Source organism: Athene cunicularia (genome assembly GCF_003259725.1).
Source record: "Athene cunicularia isolate RWA chromosome Z unlocalized genomic scaffold, athCun1 chrZ_part1, whole genome shotgun sequence".
Taxonomy (NCBI): Eukaryota; Metazoa; Chordata; class Aves; order Strigiformes; family Strigidae; genus Athene; species Athene cunicularia.
Window position 1 is genome coordinate 33812047 of NW_020799142.1, and position 16531 is coordinate 33828577.

Sequence of the window (16531 nt, forward strand, 5' to 3'; positions counted from 1 at the left end):
CTCTTTCTCTGATACAGCTAAAGCAACATTTTAATGTTTGACCACGACTACACGCAATGTATAGTAACAAAGGATGCTTCGTTCCTTGTAAAAAATCAACCTCAATATATTTACAGTTCTAAGTCATACCAGCAAGAGGACATTTCTACTAATATTCTCTTTTCCCTTATCTGCACAGTTGTTGTCTCCCCTTTTGTCACAGCCTTTCCCACTAATTGCAATGACACCTCCCAATTTTGGAATGGCTGATCAGCTTATAAGCTTCCCCACAGCTAATCTAGGTCAACAAGCTACTAATAAGGCCAGCATATGTTTCTTTTATTTAACATGATTGAGATCTTTACAAATAGCTTATTTTTCCCAACAAAAGCCACTCCACAGATTCTGGAACCTCTGCACGTAGAGGTAGTAACAGTGACACAGTGGAGGATGAAGAGAGTAAAAAGCATCTGCGAAGGGACTGGTGTGCCTGTGAACAGCTCATGGAAGAGCAAGCCAAAACTACCCAGGGTTGATCAGTTGACACAAAAATCTTTCCAGGTATCCTGCTGTGCCCACAACTTCTACTCCTGAAAGTCCACAGATTAAAACAAAAGTTCAGACTCAGTGGCTTGGAGCTGTTTGATCTTCCATTCCCACAGTCTCCTCTTTCAAACACGGCCTGAACATGAAAATATCATGAAAGCTCTTTTTCTGAGAAGCCATTCATTTTCGCTCTACTGGGAACACCTAATAAAAATGGGATTATCACTTTTGTAACATACTGCACTGCATAAGGGGTAAAAAAAAAAATCTCATTACAAAGCAGTTTCTCATAAATGGAATATAATTTTATATCCAGGTTAGATAATAAATGTTTTCTCCTCTAAAGAAAAATGTGACAAAACCATTTCAAAGTTAAGACACATTAAAAGCAAACTCTTTTTGAGGTTTTTAATTCTTAATTTTGAGACAATGTCAAGCAGTCAGTTCTGTGGCCTTCCACGCTGAAGAGAATTATACTGCTAAAATCCAAGGCATATAGCACATGGTAAATGCCACCAAATCAAAGGACAGGGGAAAAAAAAAATCAACACAAACACTTCAAAGTAACAAATTCATCAGGCAGAGTACTATATGGCAATGACAGTTTGCTGGGACGAACAGGTCATTTGCTACTGTGTCAAAGCAAACACAGAAAATCAAACCAGATGAGTTGAAGACAGATCACCCAAAATCGAATCCACGGAATGATGCTTTTTCCCTGTTTAATTCAGTGACATGATGCCTGCATGAAAATATTTGGGGATAGGAATTACCAAAAGCCACTGTTTGTATCAAGGTGCCCCCCAAATTACCGAATCAAGACTCCAGGGCTGCAGGGCATCCTGCATGCTCACAGCCTGCACCATCACTGCTGCCAGCGAAATCCAACACGAGGCTGATAAAAAACCCCTCTTGGTTAGAAAACGGTCATACCGTTGTGATAACTTTCATTAAGGTAATTTAATTCTAGCACAACTGCAATCCACGTGTGATGCAGAAGCAGAAAAAAATTATGTACTATTCTTGAACAGCTCAGACCAGAGGTATTTACATTTCACTATCAGAAACCAGGGATTTGAGACTACGCTTCTCCCAAAATCTGCAGAGGCAGATATCACCGGTTTAGTGAAACTGTTCATTGACCTCAAATCCTTTTTTTTTTTCATTTCTTTTGCTTATAAAAAGGGAAGTTGGGAGCTGATGCTCAAAGCGTTCAGTATTTAACAGCTCAGGCCACAGGGCATTAATTTCCAGAACTCCTATCAGAGCTTGATCTTTATTATTATATAATTTGGCTTGTGAAGTCTCTTGATGTACACTGGTGTGAGAGCAGAAGCAGCCTCTGTTCTCTAGGGTTTGCTATTATGAACACTCCTCTATTATGATTAAAAGATCAGTAAACTGAGATTTAATTTAGTGGTCCAATTAAGAGTTGAAGATTTGAACCCAGAACATAAAAGACTTGTCTACTGATCGTTCGTACGGTGGCATTAAAGCCTACCTGAAGTCCAGGCTCCCAGTGTGCATGGTAAGATGCAAACCGGTGTGTTTCAAAGCTTCCTCAGAGCCACACAGCTCTAAGCAAGAGAAATCCCTTGTTACCACAGTGCCAACAGAGAAGCAATGAAGGAAGCAGGAACTAGTTTTCATACTATGCGTTAATAAATGTGTAAGTTGGCTATTACGCTGTAACTCCATCACTGACATCTTACTTGTATTATGGTGATTTTTGACTACTGAAAACTGAAAGCTGATGTTTCTGAAATAAGACTTTTCTGAAATAAGGTTTCATAGGGTCAAAGGGTTCCACCCCTAATTTCAGAACAATTTTAGGAAATTTCCTATCTGAAAGATGGTTCTAATTTAACATCACTGATTCCCCTCTTGCAAGAAAGAAGCCAGAAAGAGGAGTTTAGTAGAAGTACTGCATACTCTATTCACTTAATTTTTTTTTGCTCAGTTCACACATCTCATTTAAAGTTTGAAATGCTTACTATGCTAAAACTTTACCATTTAAAAATCACAATTCCTGTATGAGAAGCAACTGTTCTGTTCCTATACTTAACTTTTAAAATAAGAATTAAAAACAAATGAGAATTAGAAAACAGCTTTGAAGTATTCATGAACCTGGCTTTTTGTTCAAGTTTTTCTCCTTAAGAGGTGCCTTTGATTTGGGAAACTCAATTTCATTAGTTTTCTGCAGCAACTGTCCCATCACTATTCTCCAGTGGAAGAGGAAGCTATATGTTAAAGAGCTTTCCGACAGCACCATGGACATCAAAGAAAAAAAAAAGGCAGGAAAACCAGAATGCTCGGAGAGTGTAAAGCCATGTGGGAGAGAAATTTGTTTATCTGCCTATGTGAGCAGCTTAATGAGTTTTGAGCCAGCAATTACATGTCATTATTGGCACGGTTAAAAAATTTTATTAAGCAATTGGTAGATTCTAATTTCACCACATTAACACACTAACAATTTCAGATTTTTCAGTTGAATGTGGGCCCTAATAAGCAGGTCAGATCACACATGTCCTGCTGCTGCATAAACATTTTTCTTCTTCGTTGAACACAAATACCGAACTATTTGATTAAACAAATGGCTGGCCAACTCAAAATGTCTTCTGCTCTATAAACGGAGATACTTGTTGACGAAAGTTTACGTTTAAAAACACTTCACCCATATATAGGTAGAATATAGAAAAAATATTTTTAATAAATATGCATAGGCCAGGAAAAAAATGCCATGGTAGCAGGCATAATTAACACATGTTACAGAGTCATCATTATTCTGCCAAACACAGCAACATGTGAAAAACTTGATTAGTTTCCTCTTTATCCCTAATTTATAAAAGCAACAACTGATATAATCTAGGGGAAAGCAGATGGAAGTAACATGCTTATTTCTTTTAAGGACAATGCAGTATGAAAATTGACAATAACAACAAGTAATCTGATTACTTACAGCCTCTAAAAAGGTAGGCAGGAAAAATAATATGTCATGCACTCCATCAAATAACATGGGGGAATATTAAAAAGATGTGCAATTTTGTAAAGATAACTGAAAAAGGAAAACACTGCAAGAAGAATTTAACTACTTTATTAAGGGACACTGTGAACTAACCAAAATTCAAATTCACAAACCCAAGAGATATTTATACTGTAAGCAAAACCTGTTCTTATACAAGCAGTGAACTCTGTTCTGCGGACAAACTATTTTTCATTTGTGCAAACCCAAACATGGAAGAATTATACCAGTTCCCAAGAACAAGGCACACATTTAAATGACTAAAACTTGTGTGCTAAAATAGAAGAAAAAAAAAATCCACAGCAAAATGTTTTTATAATTCACTTTTTAACCTGGAATTAATGGTTTAATCCCAAAAGTTTTATAGTGCTCTGACAATTTTACTTAGGGCTATTAGGGCCCTCATTGAAAAAATGGCCGATAAACTTGAAATCATTAGACTCTGGATGTATGTTACTCTGTGTTTTTAAAAAGACAGCTATATGGTTTCATATGCAGGAATATAAAATACACAGCTACATGGATCTATTACCAAAATTCAGAGACTTCCTTAGGAAAAAGTCAAGTTAAAAGAGCAGTTATGAGAAATTGCATTTTCTCCTCACGCCATATGTATTTCTCACTCTCAGTAGTATTAACTACAGTAAGCTTTTTTCTCATCCAGTATGAAATTTGGTGATCAAAGCCACTTGCAGCTAAGTACTTAATTATTAATAAATGCATTGCAGTAGCAGTAAGTTTCTACAGAAACTCACACATTACAACCTAAACTGAGTTTAAAAAGTGCAGTTTAAAGCCACATCATGTGCTCTTATTCTTAAAGAACTGTCATAAATATTTTCACTCAAGAAAATCCTGTCAGACTCCTATAAGAGGAAGCTGTAGCAGAAAAATTAAATTGCTGACATAGGAAACCATAAAACAAATGGTTTGGCTGGGGAGGTGAAACTTCTCGAATATAGCAGCACGTATCAGAATGGATGGGAATTTTTCTTGGTAGCTTATGAAACGTAACTGATTCTAAAAAATGATGAAGACTTCATGGAAGAGTGCAAAAGGAAAGAAGGGCTTCAGCCTCTGTTCAGATGAGAGAAGGCAGACTTGGGGAACCACAGCAATGCAGTCATCCTTTCCAAGCATGGATATTTAAGCACACTACTTATAACTGTTTGTTTGTTTGTTTGTTTGTTTAAAAAAGGAAAATAAAAACCCAACATTGAGCTACTCCAGTGCCCAACATCATGCTCTAGGATATCCTACAGCCCCCACCACCATCAGCTTCAAGGCTGGCCAACCAGTGAGAAGCAGGGTCACTATCTCCCCTTCTTCTGGCCAGGAGCAGAATCAGTATGGCCAGCTGTACGTCTCACACGTTGCTCTCCTAACAGGTATGCCAGGGCTACAATAACACTCAAGTACAACACACTGCATCCTACAGCATGCACAAATTACAGCCTGTATCCCTTTCAGGCACGCCTTTTTTCCAAATTCCACCTGACTCCTATGAGCGTCAGGAAGATGACAGAAACCTCTTCGTTCGTATTGTTCCCTGAATCCTACTAAACTCTCTATGACAGCCAAAGAAATCGACAAAATACGACATTGATATAATTATGTGTCATCTTCTGATACTTAAGATCCTTAAGTCACCTAACAGGGAGAAGTGCAACCGGTAAAGTGCTCGTAGCGGCTCACACAGCCCCACATGTGAATAGCTGAGGTGACAGTGTAGAAAGAAAGGAAAACTGGATAGTTTTTCTAGCCCCATAAAGTCAGTTTATGGTAAATGTGCTGTCTAATTAGTGAGGTGTATGGCAACCTCTAGTGGTATATGCCTGCTTAGAAAACAGCAAACATTCCAATATGTGAAGCTGTAGGAAAAGAATTCGCCTTAAGTAATCAGTTATCACCTTGTCACTGATTTTATTAGAATGACATGCTGATGAGATGTCAGAATATACGTGTTCAGGGAAAGACTCTGCTCTTCATTTCCAAGTGTCACATACTAGAGCAGGCAGGCTCTCGTATCAGGAAAGCTATTTCCAAATGGGTTAAAAGAATTAATGCCAAATGACTTGCAGTTTTAAGTGACAAACTGAATACCTGCACTAATATGCCCGTTAGGTGCATGGCTTTACTCTTTGGTAATTGTAAAATAGAAATCAAGGAAAGGAAAAACCTACCCTTGCTGCAGGTATGTAACATTCCACCTGGTTGTGCTTGGCTGCTCAGAGACTGTACAGCCACCTCTGGTAGTCGTTTGTGACAATATTGACATCACACGCTTTAATTTTTAATAACAGTCTAACAATATAATTTAAAGATACTACAAATGTCAGTACACCACAAATATCAGAGAGACGCAGTGCAGTGCAATATCACCCCTCTGTGCAATTAAAAACAAACCAGTGGTAACAGCAGAAAAGGGAAAGATCTCAAAGTCACGGTAGTCTACAACAGAGGACATCCAGCATTAATTGAATACTGCCCTGGATCTTATTATAAAACATCTATTACATCTATTTTTACTTCCAGCAGCTGCTTGTGATAGATTTATACAAATCTGACAATTTTCATGCTTGCTGGAATGTGATACAAATTACCCAACATTATGAAGCTGTGTTTTACTGAGCTCTTAAGTACACTACATTGAATATTCCCAGCTAATTCCTTTATAGAAAATAGTCTTCAGAATTTAAAACAATTGGCAGTCTCTGCTCAGAATAGGATTAGGAAAAAGCTTGCATGGAAATGGAATTACTTCTCACATTAAGGAAGGAATCATTAGAGCATCTGGTGAGGCTTAAATTATGACTGTCTATTCAGTTGTACTACTAAGCAGATTTTAAGTTAAGTGTTTCACAGCTACTTAATTTCAAAACCTATACCCTAAAATACTTTATGTAATGTAAAGTACCATCTTCTTTTTAGGCTCTTCCTCCACAAAACCCACTTTTTCATTATGGATACTGTGGTTTCTTCTCTTGGAGATGCTTCTATTCTGATGGTAGAACCAGAATAGGAAATAAAATATAAATATTCTGTTTTGGTATCATGGGGTGAGTTAGGTCCATCAGTGCTGGCTAAATTTAATAATAGTGGCTAACAGACTTTATGAGGTAGGAAATCTACACCTCAAAACAATAAATAAATATTTATTCCTATTGCTTTTCTTGGTAACTGCAACTTTATAAGAAAATTGTGTATCTTGAGAGGAAATCAGGTTTAAATACTTCCTTTAAGATGCTTAAGCCTGCCAGGGAACCCAAGACTAAAGCTCCTGAGAAGAAATTGTTACCATGCTAGCAGTGAAGTCTTACGGGAGACAGGCTGCCTCTGGAACAACTCCTCCATCCAGCCTGTCCATGCTCTAGCCCCGCAGGACATTTTACAACAGATTTTAATACATTTTTATACTAAGGTCTTTTTGATTTATAAGCAATCATGATCACAGTGGCAAATTAAATCCCAATCCTGGTGGGCATTTTTGCCTATTATCCAGATGTACAGTTTTCTACCTGAAAAATAAGTTATTTGGTCAACATTCCACATAAAAACTGAGGGGAAAAAATAAATAAAACATATTCCCTCACTCTCCTCTTGTTTTTCTAATCTGTTTTAAATTTAAATGCAACTTCTTCATTATATTTTCTACACTATACTAACAGGGAGCGTCTGGCTACAACATGACAGAAGCTCAAAATAACAGCATGAAGTATCTTTGGACTATGTAAGAATACCCTATTATGTAATATGTATCATATTGCCTTTTTTGGTTTGCTTCTTCAGTTGATGAGTATGTCTCATTTTATCTACAAATCCTTACATTATTTCCGACCAGAAAAATACATCCCTGACCCTGCTGGCACCCAGCGGTTGGGATAACCAGCATCCTTCCCAGACTGCTATCCTACCAGACACCATCTCTACAATTCTCCAAACGCACTGGTGTCTCAGACTAAATTACAGAATCACAGAACAGAATCATATCACCTTCAAGATCATCAAGACCAACCACAAACCTAACACTGACAAGTCCACCACTAAACCATGTCCCAAGCACCACATCTATGCATTCTTTAAACACCTCCAGGGATGGTGACCCCACCACTGCCCTGGGCAGCCTGTTCCAGTGCTTGACAAGCCTTTATCTTCCATCCATCTCCAAAGATTACTAAAGTCTTAACTTCAAGCACAGTCTTGCTGCTGTTCTTATGCAGACAAAATTCTCACTCTGCTCTCTGAAGGGTAATTTGTAATACTGCCCAGCTCAGATCCCACGTGAAGCCTCTCTGCTAAAAGCTGTATAGAAACCAATCAAGAGCAGTTACTAGCTTACATCTTCGGAAGAGCTAAGAGTTTCAAATATGCCAGTGCTGTGAGTATGCTCTAAGGTCTCCATTCTATCTGACACATTTCAAGTGTGGCTTTGTTAGTCCTTCACACAATAAAAAAATAGAATAAAATTTGACAGACAATTTCAACGTGACAGAATTTTTTTCCCTATTTTCTGCCATTCACTCCACTCCTATTGCCTCCTTTTCATATGCAGCAGTGTTAAGCAACAACATGTCTGTCTTCCTTCAATAAGAATATCAGCACACTTATTTCACAACTAAAATCAGGCAGCAATGTTAAAGTCACACTGTAACTAAAGATGACAATCTAGAGAGATGACAAACAAGGCACCCAAGTATCACAGCAGATTGCTGAAACCTTGCACACAAGCAGTGCAGGAGAATTTCTGAGTGTTGCACATCCTTCCTTCAGTCTTGAGATGGGTCTTATGTATTAGGGAATCAGTCTGCCTCAAAGATGCCATTACACATGGTGAAAACCACATGTGAGAAGGCTGGAAAAGACTGGTGTAGGGAGGAGCCTCACAGCACGAAAGGCTCCTTTTGGAGTTTAGAGGTTGGGAGGAGATGTGCATGCAAATGTACTGAGGTTGCTGCTTCTCTACTGATGGCTGACACCTCTTCTGATAAGCCAGCAGACCACATGCTTAGCCATTTCATAACCCAATTAAATTGAAATGGCCCAGCTGAGCTTACTCTGAAACATGAGTTTAAATTTTTAACAGTAAATGCCCAGAAACTGAGCATTTTGACAAAAGCCACACAGGAATACACATGCAGTTAGATTCAGCTGGACAGGGTGCTTGGCCATCTTGTTTAGATCATGCTTTTGCTAAGAAAGGTTGGACCAGATGATCCCTGAGGTCCCTTCCAACCTGGTATTCTATGATTCTGTGATAAGATTACTGAGTGGGATAACAGCTAGCTGTAACTGGATTAGCAAGATAACCTCTTCCTGCCCCAAATATAATCACGGGAACACATCTAACTTTGGTCTGCAGAAACACCAGTTAGGATAAAATGAAACAAAATCAGTAACTGGGAACACAGGAAAAAGCTCTGAAGTGGAAAACAAAGTATCACAGTAAAAAGCAGACCATCTTTTTGGCGCATCAAGGTAGTGTATCTCACACCACCCCAGGATCGATGATTTCAGAGGCCAACATTTGCAAATGCTTGAAAACTCAGTCTCCATGTCTATGATTTAAGAAATGAAGAAAGCAGGTATTTAAGACAATGTCTGTGATATGTAATGGGAAAGTAGCTCAAATTCAAATTCTGAACACTCATTATCACTGCCAAGGGTGTGAAAAGAGGGCGAGTATCAAGCAGGGAAAAGAAAATGGCAGAATGAATTCATCCTGGTTACTTGTCCATAGTTTCACAACCAACCATTTCCAAAAGAGAAGGGGCTCAGAGAGAATTTAATCCTAAAGAGCAGTGGTTTAGCAAGAAATGTATCTCCTGTTAACCCAGTCCTTTACAAAGTGTACAGGCGTGCAATTATCATTTACTTATTCCTGGCACACTGTCTGTACTTGACAAGCACTTTAACAGTTTATTCCAGATTGCATTAACAAGGACCTTCCCGGTTTTCCTCAGAGCATGGAGCAGGGCTGGCTGCCAAGATGAGAAGGATGCCTGACACAGGATTACCTGCCATTACAAAGTGGCCTGCAGCACAGATACAAACTGAGAAAGACCAATTTCAATACCTACTTCTTTAAAGTTATGGCCCTGTTTTAGAACCAGAGCAGAAACTATTTATTACTATACAGCCTAATAAACTTTATCAGTTGAAAAGCAAGGGTTTTATTGCCCATATTTCCAGGGCCCTGTCACAAAATGATCATTACGTTGTATCTGATTTAACAAATACATCTCTTGCCAAATGTGCAAGAAGTAAAGCAAGTTGAAAATCCAGTCTGCACAGTACTTGAAAACCATCACTCAGTGCATTTTTATAATAGTGTGATACATGACTAAAAAAAAAGCGTAATTCGCACAAATCCCTGAAAACCTTCCAGCTTGAAAGCAGCTACTGAGCCGTTCTGTTAAGAGAATCAAAATTCAGAAGTTTCTCACACAGAGAGGCTATTTTTTTTCTGCATTCGGAACATGTTCGAGTATAAAGCATGTAAGATTTAGCCTGAGATTATTTAGTTATTCAGGTATCATTTCAGCTATTTAGTTCATCAGTATCCATTAAGGCATACAAAATTCAAATTTCTCTACTCCTGAGTTTCAGCAAAGATGAGTTTCAAGAGAAGTCTTTATATGTACCTGATGATCCTCTGAGCAGCATACTGATGAAGCGAGCGGAACTGTGCTGACATATTTGCCAAGGCTGCCAGACAATTTGTATGAAGGTATTTGTCCTGTCAGAAGGAAGAAGAAGAAAAACACATCAAACCGTCTTTTTCACATACACTGACACCTACTGCAGGAATCCTTCAAAAGACTGAGTAATAAATGTTCCTTTAAAGAACATGGTCAAAAGCATATAGCAGAAATGACAAATGTATATACTTGGTTATGTTTTAAATATGTTTTCTTAAAATCTAAGGCTTATAAAAGAGTGACTGCTTCATACAGATTTCAGAGTGTATATGTGTATATATATACACACACACGTGTATATGTGTATGTCTTCCTATCTTTAGCAATGTTGATTCACAGTGACATCATAGATGTAACCAACACTGAAATATATTCTCCTTATCCCTCTCCTTTTTGTAGTCTTATACCTGAATTTTTCTGTTTCATAACTCATCTGCCTGTTCACTCTTCAAAGCATTCTAAGTATCTCACAACTATAACCATGTGACACTTGAGATATCTGGTCCCCTTGTTAGCACTGCTGAAACCATTTGACCAGAGAAGCATTTAAATGATGGCCCTATCAAAAGTCAGGGGTTCTCACAGAACCAAACTTGTCCACTTATCCAATCCAACAGGCACTTATTTTCTTATTCATGTCTGAAATATGCATTTACCTAACATAAGATTCCAAATCCTACAAATGTACAGTAAGGATGTCCTCATTTCTTCTAATTCTTTTGATGATAAAAGCGAAATCCTTAAGTTTAACAATTTAAAATATATATAAGGGGGTTTTTTGCTACTTTTTCATGTAAAAACTTCTGTGCCTTTAATTGCTGAATATTTTGAAGATATTCAAAAGTGTATACCATGCTTTTGTAAGGTATAGGATCAAATGCTTGAAAAATGCACAAAACCAATCTGACAAGAGGCTATAAAGTTGAAACAGTTTTGCTATGCTAGAGCTCAGAAGGGTTTTATGGCCCAGTCACTATCATACTTCATAAAAACACTAACAAGAAATAGAGCTGAAATTCTCACTTCTGAGTAACTAGAGACAAACAACCTATAAAGAATTATTTTTTTTCATCACCCTAAGGAACTTTTCCTTCTTATCTGAAGATGAGTAGTTCAGTGCCTGAATCTTAGACTTTAGAGAAACCTACTCAGTGAACTGAATGATAATACAGAGCTGGCATTACAAGTTCAGAACCACTTAACATTGTGCTTAGTTAATATGGCTGACCTTCCCATTCCTTCCCTCCTGTAAATTCAGATGCCAACTGGTTGCAACAGAATGATCAAAGTCCCACACCCTGTTTGAAACTGAATTCTACAGAAGTTAGAAATCCACACTACGTGCATAAGTGCTACACGTAACTCTTACCCTTGTCCGTGTCATGTTGTACTGGATGGTTCTTATCACGACTAGTATCAGGAGACTCCCAAGTGAGATCTCTGTTAAGACACGCTCAGCATACCAAGTGATATTTTTCAATATCTGAAAAAAAAAAAATAAAAATTAATACCTACAAAAAGAAAAAAAGTTCAGCACCTAGGTCTGAATAAGAACATAAAAAGTTGTCTGAGATCTCACATTCCTTAAGATAGGTAAATTAGCTTCCATCCTCAAATGTGACCAAAACCTATTGTATTCTAAAGCAAGAATAAAAAAAAAAAAAAAAAAAAAAAAAAAAAAAAAAAAAGCAGATCTCTTCAACTTTATCTTAGGTCTCGTGGAAACACACTAAATGTAGAAAGATGATTAGATTTGGCAATTCCCCAATTTCTATGCCCTGTGACACCACACTCCTTAACCCTTCACACTTTAGAAAATCTCCTGTTCCACCCTAGCCACCTGAACCATGCTGCCAATTCCTTACCGTTTTTCCTCATTACAAGTTGGGCAAGAAGCAGCACGTACAAGCTCTGACTGATCGACAAGAGCGTACACGCGGAAGGTCGCAGGGCAGATCAACAGGTTAACTGTTGACTTCACACTGAAGCCAGAGGTGAGTTCTCTTCCCTTAATGGGTTAGAGAAAATCGTCAGCTAGGTTAAGAGCTTCTTATCTTTCAGTGATCTCCACTATCAGGGTGGATGAAGTTTACCACCATTTTGAGTTTATTGCAGATGAAAAATCAAGCTATACTATCCTCTCTGAGTACCCTCAGCGAAACAACCTGGAGTGATACAGCAAATATATGCACAAAAAACCCTGCCTTAATGGACTGGTAAAATCAAGTTAAGAGAAAACACCCTAAAAACATGGAGAAGATCCTCTAAAAATTCAGGGTTATTCTAGTCAAACCAAAATTTGCTTAGTAAGAGCTACTGCACACAAATTTGTCACTCTGTAAAACTTCAATATATTTGATATATTAAGTATATTTCATTGAAATGTCGTGGTCAGATATCTTAAAAAAAATACAAACCTTATCAACCTCACCGATCAACTTCATTCACTAACCTCTTCTCTTTAAAATCTGATACGAAAACACACTTCTGACTATATCACTTCTTGCCACCTCTTCTTTGAAATAGCGAAAAGAATTGTTGCCCTTCATTTTATATCATTTCTGCTTCTAGAATGCCCTCTTCCTCCCACTAACAAGCTCTCACATCAAAACTTCTTTCTTTAAAAGAGAGGGTGGAGAAGTAGCAACCAATGTTCCGTGAGGAGATACCGAGAGTTGGCCACTGAATGACTTGCAGAAGACAAAGGGAAAGGAAATGCTGGGAACTGCTAAAAGCTGCTTCTGATTCTATAGATTTACTCTTTCTGTCTAAGATAGATAACACAGTCATATAAACTGTGATGGAAATTACCACAATCCTTTTTGGGAAAAATGGGGTATCTGGAAAGCAAAATTTATGTATGTATTTTTATATAGATATTCCTCTAGTGAAATTCTGAAATATTTAAAAAACACTGAAGTGTTGCACCACAGCATCATCCCTTGGTTTGGTAGTGCAGGACTCTTCCACGACAACTCAACACAGACACAGAAAACTGATGCCACAGCTGAGAGTGAGAACACTGGTTCTACTCAACACACTCAGGTAACCCAGAGAAATGGGCAATCAACACACAGACATTAGATATCATTCTGTATTTGTTAAAGATGCAAAATGCTGCCTTATCTCATTAATGGTAATGGCAAAGGTTTACTTCATTTCTCTGATAATCAGGTGTTTACTTTACAAACAATTGCACACCATGTTTTTAAATGATGTAGTCACTTGGTTGCTAATCACTAAAAGAGCACAGAATTGGAATCCAAAAAGGTCACCCCTTATTTGTGGCTTCTATAATAACAAATTTGTCTTTTGAAATTCTCTACTTTATATATTTAAGGGGATTAGAAATTATGGTCATGCACACCATTCATCTCATCAAAGGCAGTATATGAAGTAAAATTTTTGCCTATATTTGAGAAAGAAACGGGAGACCATGAGCTCTTTTACTAACACAGTTTCTTCCATTCATCCCAGAGCCTGTATCTGTGCAAACCATTCTGAATCCCAGAATCATTTAGGTTGGAAAAGACCTTTAAGATAAGATCCTTGAGCCCAACTGCGAACCTGCCAAGTCCACCACTAAACCATGTCCCCAGGTGCCACATCTACAGAGCTTTAAAATACCTCCAGGGATGGGGACTCCACCACTTCCCCAGGCAGCCTGTTCCAGTGCTTCACAATCCTTTGGTGAAGAAATTTTTCTTAATATCCAATCTAAATCTCCCCTGGAGCAATCTGAGGCCATTCCCTCGGGGCCTGGCGCTGGCTCCTTGGCTCCAGAGACTCATCCCCCCTCTCTGCCCCCTCCTGGCAGGGAGTTGCAGAGGGCCAGGAGGTCTCCCCTCAGCCTCCTCTTCTCCAGACTGAACCCCCCCAGTTCCCCCAGCCGCTCCCCAGCAGACCTGTGCTCCAGACCCTGCCCCAGCTCCGTTGCCCTTCTCTGCCCACGCTCGAGTCACTCAATGGCCTTTTTGGGGTGAGGGGCCCAACACTGGACACAGTGTTCGAGGTGCAGCCTCACCAGTGTTGGGTACAGGGCACTTCCCTAGTCCTGCTGGAAACACTAGTTCTGACACAAGCCAGGCTGCTTTTCATACAGCAGAGTGGCCATTATAGGAGTCCTGTAAGAATATTAACAGCACAGTTGTTATCAGAGATGACAACTTGTTTTTAAAAATAACATTTCTTCAGAGAGAAAATGGAAAGTTGTATGACAGAAACACTTCAATCAGGAAGTTCTTATTCTCCCATTCTAATTATCTTCATGATCTTCCTGTTTCTCTCCCATCAGTCTGCTTTGGTGTTGAACTTGCCCCATGCTCCCTATAGTTGAATTTGGAATACCACCATTATAATAAGCAAACACATCACTGTTGATCAATCCTTCCAAATATGAGTCTCAGCAAGGCATATTTTACAGCATGCCTATTGCTGAATTTATTTTCTTGTCAGCAGTGTTAAATTTTTGCAGTAAGTTTAAGACATATACACAGAGCGCATGCCTCTTGCAAAGCCCCATAAACTAAGCAAGTGATTGATACTGCAATCTGTGAAGCATCAAAGATCTTGCTTCTATGAGGACCCCCTGATCGGCACTAAAATATCGCAGTAAAGCAAGCTGTATTAGCACTGGGAATGGAGAGGTTGGACTATAATTCTTTTATGCCACCTACTCTGAATACATACTCATAAAGCCCTGTAATTCTGTTTAATTTTATCCATTAACTTTTGCCCTTAAAATCCCAAATGCACATCACAGGCTCTCTTTGCTTTAAGGCTTTCTTTTCATTATCAGTTGGGATCAAGTCGTGTGTGTCCCCCCCCTCCTTCCACACCATGCTCCCACTTAGGCCTCTGAAAGCACTTTTATCACCTACAAACACAAAGCAAAGTAGCGCCTATCCAATCAGAGTCAACCACATAGCAAAATGACAACGAAGACCTTTGAGGAACACATCCAACAGTTCCTCCCTCAGAAAAATCTGCACTCATGAGAGAACTATATGTGATTAATCAGAAACATTCAAACCAGCAGAATAATAAGGAAAAAAAAAAAAAATTAAAGGAAGCATTCTCACAGGACTCATCCTCCTTTGGGCAGGAGAGCAGTCACGACCTTCACATCACTGATTTTCGTGGCTTCCAGTTTCCCCCAGCTGAGCTCTGCAACACGTACTGTGGCTTTTCCTAGCATTTCTGATAGGAGTATTACTGGCAAAAATCAGGGTGTTATTTAACACAAGGCGCTGGGGGATATTATATTTCCCTTAGTATTGTGTGGGATCCTACTGTAAGTAATACTTAATAGTCAAGACATAATTACATGTACATTTTAACAAAACTCTTAGTCAGTAGACTCTAAAGCAAAACCCCAGTGGAGAAAAAGAATCCTATGAAGCTTTCTCTAGACAAGGGTAATACTCTAAGTACTATCTTAAAAATGCCTTTTTTTGTGTGTATTTCTTTTTTCTCTCACATTTTTTAAGATCCGAGGCTCTGCAAATTCCACGTGCAGGTACACTCTTTCACTTATCTCCTACCCTTATTCTCAACTCCGTCTCTTGAAGCTTTTTCACAGTACAAAAGACATCTGAAATAGCATTCTAATTATGACTCAAACTCTCCTCCCTCACTTTATCCCTAGCACACATGAAAGCTTCTCTTTCATTAAGTATTTCAGGGAAGATTTCGTTTGCCTATGCTTGGTGGTTTTTTGGCGAACCTCCTAAAAAGGAGGAACCTCCTGAAAGGATTCTTATCCCTTTACACTTTGAAAATCATGCATAAAAAGGTCTATGCAACAAGAAGTATATCCCAAACACCATTACAGACTAGGTATTCTAAGCTGAAAAAAAGATACAGCCACTGAAGACATTTATTAGGCTCAGGAAATTAATGTTAGTAGGTAAGCTGAGGCAGTCTGAGTTCTGTACTGTATATGAAGAGACAAAATAAAAGTTCAGATTACTACAATTAAAAAAAAAAAAAGTATCTCCATTATCACATGCTACCTAGTACCTGACATTTTGTCAGGACTCCTACTTCCCACAAGGGAGCTAAAGTGAAGCCAGTGACTATAACATACAGAGGGGAAAGCCACTGTTTAGTAGCAGTGCAATGCTGGCTAAGGTGACAAACACCCCCAGCAACTGGCTCAAGTGCAACAAATTCTGGTAAACACCTTTTGCTAAAAGGATAGAAAAATCAGAGTACAGGGAAGAGGGAAAGACTTGAGAGGTATTTAAAGGAAGAATGGTCAAGGCTGAGGAACAAATAGGAAACA

At 38.6% G+C, this 16531-nt stretch overlaps 1 protein-coding gene across 2 annotated transcripts in view; it reads right to left on the minus strand.

Moving 5' to 3' along the window:
• The window catches only part of DYM (dymeclin), a 219953-nt gene that overhangs the window by 107823 nt on the left and 95599 nt on the right, over positions 1-16531 (minus strand). For both annotated transcript variants that reach the window (XM_026865591.1, XM_026865592.1), the window contains exons 12-13: positions 11615-11728; positions 10189-10283 (exon numbers count right to left, since the gene is read on the minus strand). In XM_026865591.1, the coding sequence (XP_026721392.1) occupies positions 10189-10283; positions 11615-11728 (209 nt within the window). The remainder of the gene's footprint in view (positions 1-10188; positions 10284-11614; positions 11729-16531) is intronic.